Genomic DNA, 19,595 nt, shown 5'->3' on the forward strand with positions numbered 1-19,595 from the left:
TTTTTAAGAGAACGGGGCATTCGATTTTAATCATTCAAAAAACATTTTATTTGTATTGATAAGATGTAGAACTTATCACATTTTTTACAAAGCAGGGCCAGCGGTTATGGACTCTCAATAAAAATAAGTTAAAAAAATGTCTTTTGTCGGTCAAAAATATTTATTGCACTTATGCCCCTGAAATCTGAAATTATCAGATATTTTATGGAGATTTTTATAATGTGTACACATATTGTGTAATTTTTTTTGGGTTCCGTACCAAGATTTTTAATTACAATACGGGCAGTTCCAGCAATTTGCCTTAAGGCACGATGCCATGCATGCACCCCACTAGTAAATAATATAATGGTAAATGTGATGGCTGATACATTTTATAAGAAGTCCCTTGTGAAATAAATGTACATAAAATCGAATCCACCTCTTAAAATCATAAAATCGAATCTACCTGTTAGTCACATAACATATGACATTTGATCAATAGGGAGTGTTCGCGATTGTCGTCGTCAATTTTCGCTCAGACATATGGGACGCCAAATACTCTTCTAATAATGTCTATAGCTGAGAGTATTCGAGCACGAGCTCACGTAGCAATCGAAAATATACGACGATTCTCGGCAACGCTCGTTCATCAAGTGAAGTCATAATCGCTTTTATTCATGGTTTGACGCTTTTTTGCGCTTGATTAGCAGTCTATGTATTATAAGGTCTATGCCTAATCACAAATCATTTAAAAAGTTGTTCTGTTAATTTCTTCCATAAAAGTAAAACAGGTAGAATGTACCGCCCGAACAGGGACTTGAACCCTGGACCCTTGGATTAAAAGTCCAATGCTCTACCGACTGAGCTATCCGGGCTCTGTGTTGTGTATTCGGTTGACCAGCAGCCATCCTTGGTACACTCGTTGGTCTTTATCAGCCAAAAGTGATATTGTGCCTTGTACTGAACATTATGTTCACTTTATCAGCCAAAAGTGTTACCTACCTTTAACTTACTGACCAATCGACAAACCATTTAAGCAGTTCTTGATGTGTTTGTTCGCAATGATAAGACAACTTTAGCATATCAAAGGCAGATAAAGTTTAAATCGATTATCAATTAGATAAGACTATTTTTTATTGATAACCGAGCCACTGGTCATTGGCTTTTAGCAACGATCGTCCTTCTGCAATGCGTTGCGCCAACGCCTTATCACAATTCAACACGCACACAAATCTGATATTGTAAATATATTGTTTATACATGCTTTGCTGGTTTTGCATGCCTCGGCCATATAGCGGTTACCAATGTCGCCATTATCGTTTGTTTATTGTACAAAGTTTTCTCGAAAGTTTTTGTTCGTGAACCATATGTAAATTTGCGGTTAATTTTATGCAGATTCAGAAGTACAAATATAATTCAAAAAGTTATTAAAAAACACTTTGTATACTTTTCTTCATTGTCTTTTCACTTGTAGTGTTTTTTCTTTTTTTTGCTAAATTGAGAAACACTGTAGTATATTTACATATGTAAGAGTATAGTACATAGTACGAAAAGTATATTTACATATTTACGGAATTACAATTAGCTTTTATAGAATAAATATTGAAAAATGAATAATTATTTTTGAAATTTTATTATCTGCAATTTTTTTTTTATTTATCTGTTATTATGTCACAACGTTTCAGGTCATTCTGAATCGAATGAGACCAAATTTGGAAAAACTATGTGTATGTATGTATGCTTATATTTGAACTTTTGTCAACATTTCTTCAGAAACAGATGGACCGATTTTAAAAATTTAAAAGCCATTCGATGTACCTCGATAAGGTCTGTTTTGTCACCACAATCAGCCAAGCCGTTTCTTTGATACTGGCAGAAAAGTGTAAAGTTTTTCTGCCACGTTTTAAGCCATAATGTTGAATCGACTTTCAACAACAATTCAAAACCCGTTCGATATTGGTTGGGAATCGCGAAGATTAGTTTTTAAACATCGGGCAGGCCGTTTCTTTGTAATTAATTGTCGAAAAAACTAAAGTTTAATTATTTTAAAACTTCTGATTTTGATCAGTATCTATGCCGAAGCATCTGTACGTTCAGTGGTGTTTTGTTGGTAGCTACTGGTTACAGTTGACGTCTACACCCAAAATACATTTTTAAAACCCGAAATCGTTAAAATGAGTTATGTGAAATGAAATGTGTCAAACAAATTTATTTAATTTATACAATTATTAGTATCATAAGTATGTTTTCAAAGGTATCAATTCCAATATTTATTTATTTTTCAAATAAACCGTTCAGCATTTTATCTAAATAACTAAATATCAATTCTCATTGATTCAAATAATATCTATACGTTTTATACGTTTAAATAATTATATATATACGTATCGGAAAGTTCATGCAACTTACTTAATGGCAAAATGCTACTTACAACTAGTTAGAGCAGAAATTACTTATATCTCTATTAGTGTATCAATAAGCAAAAAGAGATAATACAGAAGACTACAATATAAAGGTGATATAATTATTCCTATAATTTTACAATATTTAATTTGAAAAATATATTATTTAAAATCACCTATAATTTCATTATTACAAATAAGATTAATTTATAATTTCTGTATGCAAAACATAAATAAGTATCTATCAAATTGATCCAAATATTAGAAGCCTGACATTTCATTTAAAAAGTAATTTTCAATGAATGACAATCTAAAAAGTACTTTTTGTATCCATAGATAAACAAGTATAAAGTATAAGTTTGCATCTTATATTATTATATTTCATTCGACATCATCAATTTTTTATTTTTTTATTGCTATAATTATAGGATAATTCTAATAATCGAAATATTCCTGAAGGGTTTGTTTTATGCGAATTGCATTTAAATTGCTTCTTTCCGCAGGATTTTCCTTTGCGACAAAGTTTATAGTTCAGACTGAAGTACTATTTCTAATTATATATTCTCCAAGGTGCCGGTCGTAAAAGTGTAGTTTCAGGACATATAAAAGCAGATCATCATCTCATGCAACCCTGCAAAACAGTTTTATGTAATTGAATTTGTTTTTATGTGAAATTTTGACCTCACAATGTACTGATAGCAAATATTCGGAGATTGTGAAATTTTAGAACGTAAATGATAATAATTGACTCACGATGTAAAATAACTAATAACTTAAATAATTAATAATTTTTAAATAGCTTAAAATCTCTTGAGGATGTAGAGGCTGCACTACATATTAAAAATAGCAATAGCAATCTATCAAATGAGATTTAGCTACAATAAGTTATCTTTGATTAACTATAAATTTTCTTTGTAAAAATAATTAGTATAACATTTTAAATGAATTTTTTTGTTTTTTCTCAAATATATGAATGAAACATTGAATTTCATTAACTTTAATTATTAACATATATGAACACTAGTCAAAAAGGTGACCTAGAGTTCAAAGAGAACTTGACTGCATCTTGACCAAAAATTTTCTAAAAAAAAATATACGTTTCTAATAAAAATATTTTGTGTTCAGTTGGCTATTGTCAACTATATAATAAATAAATCGACAATAATAGAGCAGTATTGGTAAATAACCTAAATAAATCGTTTATTATTGTTGAACAAGACAAATTTGTTTTTGGAATGATGTTTACAGCATCTCGAGTAGAGATTCTCGGCCAAAAATTATCTAATTTAAAATATACGTTTCAAAGAAAAATATTTTGATTTCAGTTTACAATAGTCAATAGTATAATAAATAGAACAACAATAAAATAGCAATATCAATAAATAACTTAAATCATTTATACTTCTAAAACATCCAAATGTTTTTGGAATGAACTTTGTTGCATCTCGACCAAAAAAAAAATTGAATATAAAACAGATGTTTCAAAAAAAATCTGTGTATGAATATATGTTTTATTACGTATGTAGTTATAGACATAAATTATAAAATAATTTTATGAAAAATTTAATACATAGTTTGAATTCTTTAATAAGAAATTATTTGGCCAATTCTCCGATGAAATAGAAATGTAACATTTCTATTAATAATAGTGTTGTTATGGTCCAATTTTTATATAAATTGATAGTAAAAACTATCAGTATGTATTTGCTATGAAGTCAGGTAATTTGAATATAAAACCTAACCTAGAAAACGCACAAACGCTTAAAATGGATTTTATCAAAACCGCATCTTTCTGATGTGTCGTGATAACACATACGTGAAGTTAGGTTTTATGTGTGAAACGCTTGATCGCACAGGAAATACATAGCATTTTTAGTGTTTTTAGTATCAATTTATATGAAAAATGGACCGTAACATAGCGTTGTTATAACAACGGTCTATTTTATCGGAGAATTGGCTCCTAATATATCAGAAAGTTCCGTTTCCGTACGTACTAAACTTTCCGTTTGGTAAGTAATTACGTTTCAAAGGTTTTTGAACATTTTGGAATACCTTAGAAAAAATGGTTGTATGTGTGTGTGTGCGGATACAAATTTTCCTCGACGATTTCGCGAACACGGATCAACCGATTTGCATAATTCAAATAACATTCGATTCCTATTGATAAGGAGACGTGCTGATTAGTTTTTGGCAAAATCAGGTCTAGCCGTTTTGGAGATACGGGGTGGCAAAAATTGTATTTCAGTTTTTGGGATAACGGAGCGTCCGATTTAAATAATAAGTAAATAATTTAAATAATAAGTAAAAAGCATTTTACTTGTATTGGCGCAATGAACAACTGGTTTTTGTCATGGCAGGCCCAGCGTCTCCGGAAATCCAATAAAAATGTAAAAAATAATGCCATTTGGCGGTCAAAAATGAACATTAGACATATGTACATCGTATTATCAGATATTTTAAAAAGATTATAATACTAACAATAAGTACAAATTTTGTGCACATTTATATGGGTTCCATATCAATGTATACATGTTAGGCGGCTACGCGGCGCTTACGCGCTTTGATCCTACGCGTCTCCAAATCAGCTATGCAGCGCAATTGCTTCAAAAAATGTTGAAAATTTTCAAAAGAAAAAACAAAATACAAAAAATTTTTTCAAAAAAGTCAATTTTTTTCAAAAATTTCAAAATTTCTCAAAAATCTAAATTATTCAAAGTCTTGCAAAGTTTTTTTTAATAATTTAGTTTTCTGAACGCTGGTTAGTTCCAGCAATTTGCCTTAAGCACGATACCATACACCACTAGTTCGCTTTCATTTATCACAAATAGTATTAATTAGTATAATGTACTTTATATCAATTTTATGCTCATTAAATAATATTTTAGAGTTTTAGTTAGTAAAATAATTCTTTCTCTGCAAAAACTTTGGCGTGGTCGCACCACTGCTACAAGCCATGAGATAGTTGCATGCAAGCATGCAAATTTCTATGTAGTTGTGTCTCCGTTGCTGAGCATTATTTTTGTTTTCATTATGGAATATAAAACAGTCCTCGTTCTCTTGTTTTCAGAACATCAGCAAAATCATTCTCGGATCGAGAACAAAACGGTGTCAACGAATTTTCTACATAGAAGACACAACAAACCTCTATGTCACACTTGGAACAATTATAGAATATTTTTATTATTCGCTGTACAACTCTTTGGACATTATATTTTTATATATTGTTGTCGTAAAGCTGCTGTGATGAAGAAAACGGCGCCTTCGCCGACGTTCGACGCGTGGTGAAGAGAAAATTAAATCAAGTGCAAATATTCCTAAAGTGTAAAAGATAAGAAGTTTCGGTCTTTGCAAAGTTTTTGTGATACTGTGATTGGGATATCGGATACCGGAGAAATGACGTCTAGGTCAAAAGAGAAAGTGGCTGCCGCCTTCCGAAAACTGTTCAAGTCTAGCGAGAAAATCGGAGATAAAAATGATGGGGCTGGACCCAGCGGATCACCAGGAAGAAGGTATGTCGATTTTAATTTTTCCCTTTTCGAAATGAAAAATGTACAATAATTTAATTAGAAATTCGTTTTTCTATATATATTATTTATATATCAAAAGATATTATTGTACAATGCAGTAAAATAATAGTGCTAATTTGGTATCATTCATTTAGAGCTATTAATCGCTGTATATTTATGTAGACTTCATAAACTACATTAGACACATTGTTACTCTTATCTTTTATTTTGTCTTTGAGAAATACTATTCAAATCATAAATATTTAGTTGTTGGCACGCTAGTAGTCATTGATTAAAAATTTATATAAAGAAAATAGGTTGCAACAGTATTTGTCTATTCCGAATTATCATTACAAAACCAGAAATTTGACTATCAAAGGACCAAATTTTCACATGGGCTATGGTAACTTTGTTAGATGATTTAGTTAACATATTAAAGAATGTTCAAATATAATTTTTTGCCAACATTTCTGAAAATCACCATTTTTTATGTAAATATGTAATTATGTAAAACTTTTGTTTCTTTAACAATTCAAGAAATGTTTGATTAACATGGCGATTAACGTGTTAATTACGAAAATTTAGTGACTGCCAATTTAACAGTACCATTTCTACGATACTTCTGAATATCATAGTTTTGATATCAAACCACATTTTTCTAATAAACTGGTTGTAAATAATATTTAATGCAAACTTTTATCTAAACGTAATCATTTCCCTATTTTCTCGTTTAGCAATACCTTGGATTATTTTTTATCCATTTCATATTTAAGCTATAGTTTATTTCTCTTTTTACTGCACTTATTTCAACTAATTGACTTCCCGTAGGATAAGTTATAGTAATCGCAAAAAAATGAAAATTTTTGTATATTTTTACGTTTTAGAGGATTCTGAACATTTTGGCATACCTTAGAAAAAAAAATATGTATGTGTGTGTGTATGTATGTGTGTGCGGATACAAATTTTTGTCGACGATTTCGGGAACACGGTTCAACCGATCTCAATTATTCAAAAAACATTCAATTCCTATTGATAAGAAGACGTGCTGATTAGTTTTTGACAAAGGCTAGCCGTTTCGAAAATACAGGGCAAAAAGAGCCAAAAATGGTAATTCAGTTTTTGAGAGAACGAAGCGTCCGATTTTAATAATTCAAAAAACATTTTATTTGTATTGATGAAATTTTTGGTACGAGAAGGTCCAACAATTTAAAACAATCATCAATTTGTGTCTTTGTCTATTGATATTGAACCGTCTACTATAATGTTTTAGAGCCACCACATGAACCATGTGTTATTTATTCATCAAAGAAAGTTTTTGATCGAAGTTGTTGTATTATAGCCTCATAATATCTTGATTATCACTTGTTATTTGTTATCTCTCAACTGCAACAAACTACAATATATCCCACAAATAGTTACACGAACAAAAAATGATCTCTTTAATGAGCATTTTTTATTACACCACGTGCGTCGCTTTAATTAACTTTATAAAGTGCAGTGACATGTTGCTCTCGTGTTGCTTTTATTAGCCGATGTTTTGTCGTAAAACTGAGCCTTATATAAACAAGATTACGTCTTTATTAACCACTATTTATGACACAATTCTAAATATATTTTGCATGATTATAGATTTATTTATTCTTCTTTTATGTAATTATCATGAAAGTCGATATAAACTTTAGTAATACTAAATGGCATTTGTCTGTCGATATGGCTTGAGTACTTGCAGAGAATGGTGTAATTTCAAGATTTTATAGACAAAGTTTTCCTAATGATAGGGTTGTGTTCAGATCCTACGTTTTATTAGGATTCTCCGAACGTCTATAATATGCAATTTCCTACATAGATAAAGCTTAATTATTTCATTAGTAATAATCTTTTTTATTTTGTAAGGAACTCGAAAACGCTATTAGGAAAATACCATTCGACCCTTTTAGTTTTCTTTGTGATATGTATTCTTTATCTTGCACATTAGTTTTATTTTCAAAGTTTTGTACCTTCACAATTTCTGCAATATGTAATTCATAATCTCCAAACTAAAGAAGTGCATTCGAATGTCTATGAAAGATGAAAAAGTTTTTTCATTAGATAATGTACAATATATGTCCTTTTGGTAATCTATAAAAATGTTTTTTTTTTTTAATATGTAAAACGTTTTACGTATTTAAAAAAACATTTTCATAGATTACCAAAAGAACATATATCAACCTTTTCTAATCTCTACTTGCAGAATTAGTACGTATTTTGGCGCCACCTGAGTGGAAAGGGTTAAACATCTTTTTTTTAAATTTTAATATTGAATAAATAATAATAGAAATACTCCAGTAAAATTGCACGACATATTTTAATAAAGGAGGTATACATTAATTTCACCTGATAAGCACTACAAATTAATAATAATTAATAATAGTTCATTATTTCAATATACTTAAATTCATAGTAAACAAATAATGGTGGTGGTGGTATAAGTGGTTTCCAAACTGTAAGACTTTCACAAGAGAGCCATGCAGTTGTTTCCAAATATTATTTGCATTTGTATTAGAAAAATGAAAGGTCAAAAAACAGGGTGCGCAGGTAACAAAAATTTGAAAGCCACTGACTTAGATTGATACAAACATTTTTTTTAAATTAAACAGCAATCAAAAAATACAAAAAAAACATAAATTTTAAAATTGAAAGTATCATCATAATTTATTTTGGATTTTATACCTGAAGTCCTTGCTAAAGCTCAAAATGTTAATAGTATATTCTGTAACACTTTGAGAGTAAAAAGTCGAATTCGTTATTTGGAACTATTTGATTTTATTGATTATTGGATTTGTTTTTGTGGACAATAATAAAAATTTAACCGATAGCTATTATTACTTGGAAAATATTTTTTTATTATTTTCATATAATTACAAACTGTCTGGTAAGGCATTCAGTAACTTTGGTGACAAATTTGTAAATATAAGATTTTAAAATGTTGCCCAGTGGTAGTCATTTTAGCTTTGAAAATGGATGATATAAAATTATAGAACAGTAATAATAAATTCTGTGTTAGATGTTATTTTCTAAACCTAGAGAGTTAATTCTTTAAAGTCTTTTGGGTATATTTCATGTGAAAAGTCTTTATCTTTTAGGTTCGGATGATCTTCTTGTCTGGTGTTGTACTTAGATGCATGTTATCTAATTTCTTCTGCTACTGTGTACATATTGGAGTCCTGGTGGATCAGCCAATTTGGGACATACTTGGGCGCCCTTAGTATTTTTTTTAATAATTTCACTCTGTGGCCTTTGCAAAATGTTGATATTGGTTTGGCTAGAATTAAAAAATATATTTATATATTTTTATTATTACGCTACATTCATAAAATATTACTGTTGATGTGATCAAATGTTATTAAAATGAACCATTGTGAGACGTAATTAGATTAGTGCCATACAATATGTACAGTCGCGTATTTTCAATTTCTAGTTCATCGTATTACCTGTAAGTAGGTTAATAAAACCTTCATTACAAAATAATCTGGAGTGTTATTTTTGTACCAACAAGCAATCTTTACGTAACACCATCGGTCGATATTTTGCTTTAGCTCTTCTGTAGACACGTAAAAGGATGTGCTCTGAGTTTATCGTAAATGCGATTATCACCCGGCTTCTGAAGTAGAACCTCCTGACATTTACAGGAAAAATCATAAAAGATGGAAATATTTGAATTAGTGAAGAAAATTATAAGAATTCTTTCGTAACATTCTCAGACTCGTTCAAGTTTCGTATAATAATGTTGGTTTTAGACGTATTCCTCGGTAGTATAGTGGTCAGTATCCCCGCCTGTCACGCGGGAGACCGGGGTTCGATTCCCCGCCGGGGAGGAATTTTTTTGTATTCCCTTCACAATATAGAACTGAACATTTAATTAATTTTGGGTTATCGATGACATTTTATTAGATTTTCTGCGCATGTTTAGAATTGACTATCGGATTGATTCTGCCGCATAACAGAAAAATGTTACGGCAAGGTCATGTTATGAAGAACTTCCATACTAATATTGACAAAAGCCATGCGATTGGTGTGCAGTCGGGCTAATTTCTCAAGTTATCTGATAGAAAACATAATCTTATCTGATAGAAAACATAACCTGGAAGGCGCACAAATGTCAAAAAAACGATGTTAGGTAACAGTGTGTTTCTGATACTACTGCATAACGTACGAGTGACGTTGCAGTTTATGTGTAAAACGCCTGAATGCATAGCAAACACATCATATTCGACAGTATTCAGTATGATTTATTAGCATAATGTATGGAAGTCGGAGTGTAACATGGCCTTGACATATCATTTTTCTGTTATGCGGCAGAATCGGTCCATAAATTTCGATTTACTGCCAGGAATAAGCTTTTCTTTTATAAAAATCACGAGCTTTTGAAAGCAACAGTTTTCTGGTAGAAACAAGTATAACATATTTCATTTTTCTAATTTGTGTTATTATGGGGCTGATTCTGCGGTAAAATAGACCGTAACATAGTGTTGTTATGACGTTATGTTATGCTTCTTTCTTGGTACTAAAAACCAAAGTTATCAAAGTTGCCATTTAATATGTCCTCGGTAGTATAGTGGTCAGTATCCCCGCCTGTCACGCGGGAGACCGGGGTTCGATTCCCCGCCGGGGAGGATATTTTTTTTAAGTTTCACTAATCTGGAGAAAATGTTCATTTTATATCTACTAGGTTGATTTACTTCCCGAAAGTGAAGTTTTTGTTTTCGTCAGAAAATCCGACTTACTAATTTTATGTTTTCTTCAAGTCATTCTGAATCGTTATCCCAAATTTCCTTGACGTTTCCTCAAAAACGACTGCACAAATTCCAAAAAAAGCGTCATTTGATAAATTCGATAAGTGCACAAATGTGTTCGTTTTTTGTTCAATAATGTATATTATTTAAACCATTTGCTGAAAATAACTTAATGGACAAATTTGTACAAAATTGAATAAACTGCAATGGTTTCTAGCATTATAAAACCGTATATGTATTTATAAAATTACTCATACATCACTCAATATATTATTATATGATTAAGTCAGTGGTTTCCAACTTTTTTTGCACCACGCTCCCCTGCTCTAATAAAAAAATTGTTAATTTAATTTTGTAAATACTCAACTGATATTATCAACAGACTACAAATTAATATGGAATATTATGTAAAAATATGCTAAAAAACTAATTATTTTTTGTCTATTTTTTAATGTCGTTCCAGAAATGTTTTGAAAATAGTATTCGGCGCGCCCTACAGGTTGGAAACCGCTGAATAAAGTTGTCCATTTAAAAATGTTGGGAAGTTTATGCAACTTGCCTTAAGGCTAAATGTCACTTAACCAAGTTTAGGCAATATTTTGCGTCCATGAAAATGAGTTTTTAACATCCCTTAGGATAAGTTATAGAAATCGCAAAAAATCTAAAAATTTTTTTGCATATCTTTACGTTTCTAGACCTCTTAAATATTTTGGTATTCCTAAAAAAAATTAATGTATGTATGTGTGTGCAGTATGTATTTTGTGTGGATACAATTTCCGTCGACGTTTTTCATAGCACCGCTCAACCGATTTGAATGATTCAATTAACCATTCGATTCCTATTGATGAGTGTGAACGTGCTGATTAGTTTTTAGCAAAGACAGACCCAGTCGTTTTGGAGATACATAGCAAAGAGTGCAAATAACAAAAGTTTTTGAGAGAACGGAGCATCCGATTCGAATGAATTAAACGACATTTTACTTGTTCCATATTGTTTTATCTAGTCGATATTCATAAGGAATCTACAAGTTATTTTACAGAACTACTCAGGTTCAAATTAGTTCGCAAAACTTTTCTCTAACCTAGGTTCAATTTTCATCGGAACCTTTCCCCATTACGCTTCAAATATAATAATAATTGATCCTGTGGTGAAATGTATAATTAATAAATTAACTGACACACACTTATATATTCCATGTGTATATGCATATTCACTTAAAAGTTTTCAAAAGTCTTTGAAATTTATTCGCAATAATTATTCAAAACATTTTCCATAATTTGAGTTTCTCATAAGAGAAGAAATTGTCTCAATGTGCTTAGGTTAGCATATTAGGTGTTCAGTATATGTATTATATCGAACTTTTTGCGAGCTATTAATGCACTTATCATTTTGCTAATCTTTATCGCTGATCTATTAATTGGAAAAGGAAATTATGTGCGCGGAAATAGCATTATCTCGCAAACTAATATCCCACAATCATGCTAAACCGTTAATGTTCGGCATTACTACTGAAATATTATATACTGAAGCGTGCCAAGCGTTGATGAAAATTCAGCGAACCAGAAATTTGTTTTGCTATATTGTTGTTCTATGGAATGTTTCATTGTACATGTTTATAAACTATTCATCAGTGATAATAAATAATGCATAATGCATGTAAGTAATTAAGATTGTATTTATTCATTATGAGGGACCCGTATAGGTAAAACAAAGCATATTTCATTTATCAGTTGTCACGAAAAAAATCACGATTTCGTATCAAACAGATATAATTGCGGTTTGACCTGATATAATTACACAGGTTCACAAAATAAAAAAGTTGTCTGTATTGGATGTGCGACATATGTACTTTTAACGCTGAAGAATCTAAAGACAAAATTAGGGGCAAACGGCAAAAATGGAGGAAAATAAAAGAACGACAAAATTAGTAGTTCTTCTGCCTAATCAAATAAATCTTATAAACTCTGTAGTTTTCCTGCCATTTAACTTCCTGCTTACCGTAACTTATAGTAATCGCATAAAATCGGAAATGAAAAAAATTATCTTTACGTTTCAGAGGTTTCTGAACATTTTGGCATACCTTAGAAAAAATTGTAGAATGTCCGTGTGTGTGTGCGGATACAAATTTTCGTTTACGCGTTAGACGACAACGCGCCGCTTACGCGCTTTGATATTTTGACTCCACGCTCACACAAAATACACATAAAAAATCAAAATATAAAAAAATCTAAATTTTTCAAAAATTTCAAAATTTCTCAAAAATCTAATTTTTTGAAAGTCTTTCAGTTTTTTTTAAATAACTTTTAAATAACTGATAAATAACTTTAAATACGGAATGTATTAGCAATTTGCCAAAAAGCACGATGCCATGCACCACTAGTTTCCCTTTAAATGACCTGGGAAAAGAAATACTGCAATGCTTTTTCATCATTATTGTGTCTGCATTAATCCAGCAGCAATCTGAAAAAATTTTTCTCTCTATTGCCCCTGAGTAATCTTCAAATATATTTGCAGTTATATGAAAATATGTTTTCAGATTGCTATTTGGTTCTACAAAAAAAGAACTCAATAAATTTGAATAAGGCAAAATTCTGTTCCGGTCATTTAAAAGGAGAAGGGCCAGAAATCGATAAAAATTATAGGATTTGAATTATCATGCAGAAGAATTACTAGACGGAAGACTTTGTCATTTTTTTCTTTTTTTGCAGTTTGGCCCCCAATTTTGACATAAGATTCACGTTTACCGTAAAAAAGTCCATCGGAAAACATATGTCCTACACTCAACACACACAACTGTTTTTATTTTCTGGACCTGTGTTATTGATCGATCGTAATTCACTAAAACCTAAATTTAATTGTTTTATTTTTGTAGAAAGCAAATCACTTCTACTCTCTGTGTATGCTCGAAAGGTTTAACACAGATTCACTTATACTCAACTGTTTTATTTATATATCGTCTATAAATATTTGATATCACAATGTGTTGTCACCTCATTTTTCATTTCTCCTTATTTCAGTCTATTTTGGAATCGTTCAGTCAACGAATGAAAAAATAACAAGCCATCTTAAAATAAATCTATTAGAAAACAAGCAGATTTTCATTGTGATTTATAGCGTTGAAGAATAACGCATACTGTAAAGGTCAGGCGAAGAATATTTCATTGGTACATCTAATTTGCTCTTGTAAATAGATTGCTCGTCTTTGGGATTAAGTGATGATAGTGAACGGGTTATAGCTGTGACGCACTTGCGACGATATATACTGGTTTGTTAAAGTAGGGACTTTTACGAATAAGATTTCATTACTGAGACTGCTGGTTTCTGTTAGCGTTCTGAATGAACTAAACCAAGCCAAACCAAATGTCTACTTCGTGCTTTAGATTGCTACCATTTATATTTATAAGGTGACCATAATGTTTTAGGGGTTAACGGTACTTGGAATTTTTGAAAAATAGATTTTTATTTTTTTGCATTTTCATTAAGTGTAATATCTTGAAAATGTTTTCTGAAAATTTCAAGTTGATCCGATGATTACTATTTGGAATATTTTAGATTAATATTTGGATTAACTATTTGAGTTATTGGACTCTTACCAGCGCGTTGACGCAAGTGGAGAGCTCGATACTTATACTCAAGATTATTCTCCCTCACCTCCTGATATTTTAAAAGCGTTTAAACCGATTTACGACGATCTCAGCAATGATAATTTACTTTCAAAATGTGTAGTTCAAGATTGAATCCATAATCAGAAAAAATTAAAAGCTTCAACCAACTAGTGTAAAAAATATGCCTAAAAACCGTGAATACTAGTTTTACTATCATTCAAATTGCTGAATACATAGACATAATCATTATTATTGATTATGGATACCCTAGGGCCTAATTGTGGGTATAATTCCCATTGGTATGCTGAAAAATTGGATGCTGCACGTATGAAAGTGGCAGATCAGCGCGCCAAGCAGAACACTCGGGAGGCCAGAATGCTTCGTAGGCAACAGCAAATGGAAATTTTCGAAAGTTGCACAATAACTGATAAACTATTATATAGCCCAGAAATAGATGACTCGGTTTAAGTAATTCAATAATTCAAATATCTATACGTAAATCCAATGTGAAACTTTAAACGCGTTTTTCTCAAAACTATGTTTTTTGAATCGGTGACCACCGTAACTCAAAAACCGCTTAGTAAATTTTAACGAAATTTATGCAGCTTTTAGAATACATAATAAACTCGGGCCTGATCAAAGGATTTTTAATTTTTCAAAAATTTCAATTTTTTAAGACTAATTAACTGTTGATTTTTTACCCAAAAATCTAGAATTTTATTTCTGATGCTGCCATTTTGTTAATTTTTGCAAAAAGCCCAGGATTATCTATTTATAAAACAATTTTTTTTATTTGATTCATTTTAGATGAATCTCTAAGGAGTTATGATGGTCACCGCCAGGACCGTTTTTTGAAACAGGGTCAACAAAAACAGCTATAACTTTGGGAATATTAATTTTATTTTTCTGGGACTGTCCCGTCCAAACAAGGGACATATGGTCATCTTATTATTTATGAATTTTTACCATATTATTAATTATTCGCAAGTGTTTTCATTATGCATTATTGTTAATAACAACATCTGTTAGTTATTGACTTATCTGAAGTCCGGATGAGAATTGGTAACCTGATGTCTATACGGAGATTTTGTTAACGATAGCAAATTGATTTAGTTAGCAAATATATTAGTAGCATTTATTTTTTTATAACGAACTAGTTAAATTAAATAATACAGTTCATTATCTGCTTTCAATGCCATTAAATTCAAATATTTTTATATATTTTTCGACATAATTTTGAAAACTTCTTCAAAAGTTGTCGGAAAAGAAAACCAATCCACATGCCTACATGTGCATCAGATTACTACCATTTAAATTTATGAATTTTCACCATCTTTTTAATCATTCGCAAGTGTTTTCGTTATGCATTATTGTTAATAACAACATATGTTTTTACTTACCAGAAGTTCAGAAGAGTATTGGTAACCTGAATCACTTTTGTATATATGGGGTTATTGATAACGATAGCAAATGATTGACTGATGATGATTTTAATTATCAAATTTATTTTTTATAACGAACTTGGTAAATTTAATAATTCAGTTCATCTGTTTTCAAACCCATTAAATTTAAGTCTTTTCATACATTTTTCGACATAATTTTGAAAACTTCTAAAGATTGGCGGAAAAGAAAACCAATACAATTGTCTACATGTGCTTCAGGTTGCTACCATTTATATTTATGAATTTTACACATTTGTTAATTATTCATTTGTCGACTTGCCAGAAGTCCAGAAGCAAATATATTATTTTTTTATAACGAACTAGTTAAATTAAATAATGCACTTCATTATCTGTTTTCAAAACTATTAAATTTAAGTATTTTTATAAACTTTTCGACGTAATTTTTAAAACTTTTAAAGTTTGAAAAAAAAAATGTTTAAAGGTTGTATTATGCAGGTTTATTAGTTATATTTTATTACAAAGTCCAATACACAAGCAATTTACAGTTTTGAAAACACGCTGCGCGGATTTTCCAATTCATTAAAACTTGCTAATATGATTTTGCTTGCACATATATTTATGTACATATACTCCTGAATGGGAATATTCGGTTTGAAAATATGAACAATAATACGAAAATAAATTATGTTGACTCTACAAATTTTTCAAGACAATTTAAATTTGAATTAATATTATAATAAAAAAATAAATTAATGAGAAATGTTTCAAATTTTTGAAGAAATAATTTATATTTTTGTTAGAGACTCTGCTTACTTTTATGTAATTTTATGGTTTCTCGACGTTTAAAGTCATCCTGACGCGTTTGACGTCAAACACGTGCGAATTGGTGATCGAAAATTTGATCTGTTGTCAATGTTTTCTTAAAAACGAAAAAGTTAGGACTTTTTATAAGGAAATTTTTTAGACTTTTTTTGAAAAATTTCTTACTTAATAAAATTATTAAAGTTGCCTAAATGTTAATTATTCTTGATTAAGTCGATTAATAACACACGTCGAAAATTTGCCATTTAGACCTAGATATTCTTTAACTCAAAAGGCGTTAAGAAGTTTTTCTCAGTTTAACATATTATTGTTTAATTCTTTATAATACTACTAATTTTTTAACATTATTTACATTTTGTCAACTAAAGAAAGTTTAGTATGTTTTAAATCTTTCAAGAATTCTGAAAAGATTAAGGAAGATGCTGTAAATAAAGTGGTAGTCACAAATGAAGGATGGCTGTGTCATTTTCAATTCAATTTTATACTAAATATGAATGCATGTTTTGATAGTAATTCACAGTATAGTTGCTATATTATGTTGTATAGCTTTCATAGTATATCATCAAAAATAGTAATAGAACATAAAAACGCTTACCGGAGGGTAATCTTTCAAAAATAAATTTTGTAATTCTTACATTATTATTTTTTTGTATTAAGACAGATTAAATTAAAGTAATGAAATAAGAGTAATTTAAGTTCAATAAAATATAGAGTTCTCGAAAAATCTGCTACATCATGTGGAATTTTCAAGCATAAAAATGATTCATACTAAAAATAGAATAACTGTTGCCAAAATTAATTTACGCAAGCAATGAAAGGATTTAGATGATGAAGGCGTTGAAAGAGTTCGGAAATGTTTTTTTTTATTCTTTTTTTAATTTGCAGTCTGTTTTTCATGAACAATAACCAGAGACTGTGTTCGAGCCTCACAAATTTTATTAATCCATCTCCCTCTACCTATATACTAAACTCCTTCTACTCTATAATAAAATAATTTCCTAACCTACTCTAGGTACTAAGATAGTTTTAAGAAATTCATCCTCATTCTGTACGCATAACTTGAACCGTGAACATCATACAAATAAATATAAATATAAATAAAAAAAACTATGAATATCTTCCAGAATAAACGAGAAGATAGTAGCAATACCCAAAGGCGAGTCTACTAGGTATACATAAATGTAAATAAAATGAATAAATGCTTGCAAAAAAACAGAAAAATTATATACATATTCTTGAAAAACTGACTTATTATAGAATTGCTTACAGTTAGTATACAGTTAGTACCAAAAAGCGTATAGTAGTAGAAATTCATAACTATCAAGAACAACATCTAGTTCAAGAACACCTCAGTATTTGGTTCAAGAACAAATGCGATGTACAAATAAAACGTTCGAGTTATATGCTCTTCCATATTAAATTCAGCGTGGGGAGATCCACGCGATGATCTCACGCCAATGGATTTGGAAAACCGACGACATTGGAATTTTCAATATACTTTCCCGAGCGTAGCAAATTTGTTTGTAAAATGGCTCTTTCAAATGTTTTTTATGTAAGCAGGATAAACTCGAGGCTTTTAATATATATTTTTTTAAATGCATCAAAAGATTATATAGTCAGAAAAGCATTCTTTCTTTTGACAACGGATTTTTATATTTTGTGTTTTGGGAGCAATATATTACTAGTAAATATTTTCTGTATAGCATTCAGTTGGTTGTATATAAGATATATGATATAATTCTTATTTTATGTTATCATTTCGAAAATGTTAGATTTTTGCAATATTTTCTTTATCTTTCTTCTGTCACATAACTAGCTTTTTAGAAAATCCGATTTGCTAATTTTACCGTTTTCAGTCATTCTAAACCATTTGAGACCAAAATTGTAAAAAGCATGTGTGTTTGTGAAAAACGGCTATAGCACAGCGGATTCAAACATTAACAGCCATTTATTTAGCAATTAGAAGATAAGCAGAAATAGGTAAGTATTTAGCAATTAGAAGATAAGCAGAAAATACAAAATTTTTGCCATACGTTTTAGCCAACAATTCTGAGCTAATTTTTGAAAATTTCAACTATTCGAATATTCAAACATTTGCAAGATTGGGAATCGTTTTTGGCAAAGATCAGCCGGGACGTTTCTTCGTATTTAATAGTTGAAATGTTTTTCACGATTTTGATTATACTTTTTATGATGATAGATTTCATGACTTTAACAACCTATTAGGATTTTTAAAAGCACATAACTAATACAATAAGTTACAGTAATATAGTATAGGGGAAGTACGGACAAAATGACATGGTGTTCTGTTTTTTCATTTGTGATATTCATTTATTTACTGATATTACAACCTGTCTCAATCGTTTTTACTCAATCTTAAGTTGATTGACCAATAAGATAGCATTTTACTTATGTGGGAACTATAATAACACATTTATTAAGGAAAAGTGTAACCTATTACAAAAACCATTTTATTCATATAGTACAGGCAAAATAACATATAGCTTAAGGATATACTGAGATACTATTTTTTATAAATGCAGTTTACAAATAAATCGTATGGTCCTTTTTGGGACATCAGCATATGAAACGCAAACCCAAAGGGTACAAGTCATACATTGTATCCAATTTACGCCAGACCCAGAAAAAGAAGGTTTTGCAACAAATGCAAGTATTGCCTTTCACCGGTGGATTTTTTTGGTCTATTTTTAGCAATCATCTTGCATACTTGGAGTAGAATTTGAAAGCTTATCACCGTTGGCAGGTTTTAATTTTTTTTCTTGGCCCTGCAATTCTTACGAAATAGTACTATGTCATTTTGTTCATTGTATAAGTATGTCATTTTGTCCGAAATCGAAAAAATATTAATAATTAATCAAAATTCCACCAAATACCCGATTCTACAATAGCATTGATTGAAATCACCAGTACTAGCATAAGTTAATTGCTTTCAATTGAAATAATTATAAATATCAATAATCAGGTCTCTAAAAAAAACATGAGGAAAATACCTTCAAAATCAACTCTTCAAGGCGGGAAACGCGTTTGAACTGATTACTGCGACAAGACTGTGACAATGACGCTCAACATCTGGCAGGACTGTTAT

The 19,595-nt window shown here is 30.1% G+C and overlaps 1 protein-coding gene and 3 non-coding genes across 5 annotated transcripts in view; 3 read left to right on the top strand and 1 right to left on the bottom strand.

The window, feature by feature from the left end:
* The window catches only part of LOC113365715 (ubiquitin-conjugating enzyme E2Q-like protein 1), an 86,919-nt gene that overhangs the window by 47,190 nt on the left and 20,134 nt on the right, over positions 1-19,595 (top strand). Inside the window, exon 2 of one of the 2 annotated variants that reach the window (XM_026607238.1) lies at positions 5,449-5,890. In XM_026607238.1, the coding sequence (XP_026463023.1) occupies positions 5,775-5,890 (116 nt within the window). In that variant the 5' untranslated portion in view covers positions 5,449-5,774. Of the gene's footprint in view, positions 1-5,448; positions 5,891-19,595 lie in introns of those variants that run through there. The other variant, XM_026607239.1, reaches the window with a different exon arrangement.
* On the bottom strand, positions 782-854 carry Trnak-uuu. The gene has a single exon. It is a non-coding gene; the product is annotated as a tRNA-Lys (tRNA).
* Positions 9,670-9,741, top strand: Trnad-guc. Its single transcript has one exon. It is a non-coding gene; the product is annotated as a tRNA-Asp (tRNA).
* On the top strand, positions 10,468-10,539 carry Trnad-guc. The gene has a single exon. It is a non-coding gene; the product is annotated as a tRNA-Asp (tRNA).

This window comes from Ctenocephalides felis, unplaced genomic scaffold, assembly GCF_003426905.1.
Source record: "Ctenocephalides felis isolate EL2017-DRISC unplaced genomic scaffold, ASM342690v1 CF-g0.4_SCAFFOLD_01170, whole genome shotgun sequence".
Taxonomy (NCBI): Eukaryota; Metazoa; Arthropoda; class Insecta; order Siphonaptera; family Pulicidae; genus Ctenocephalides; species Ctenocephalides felis.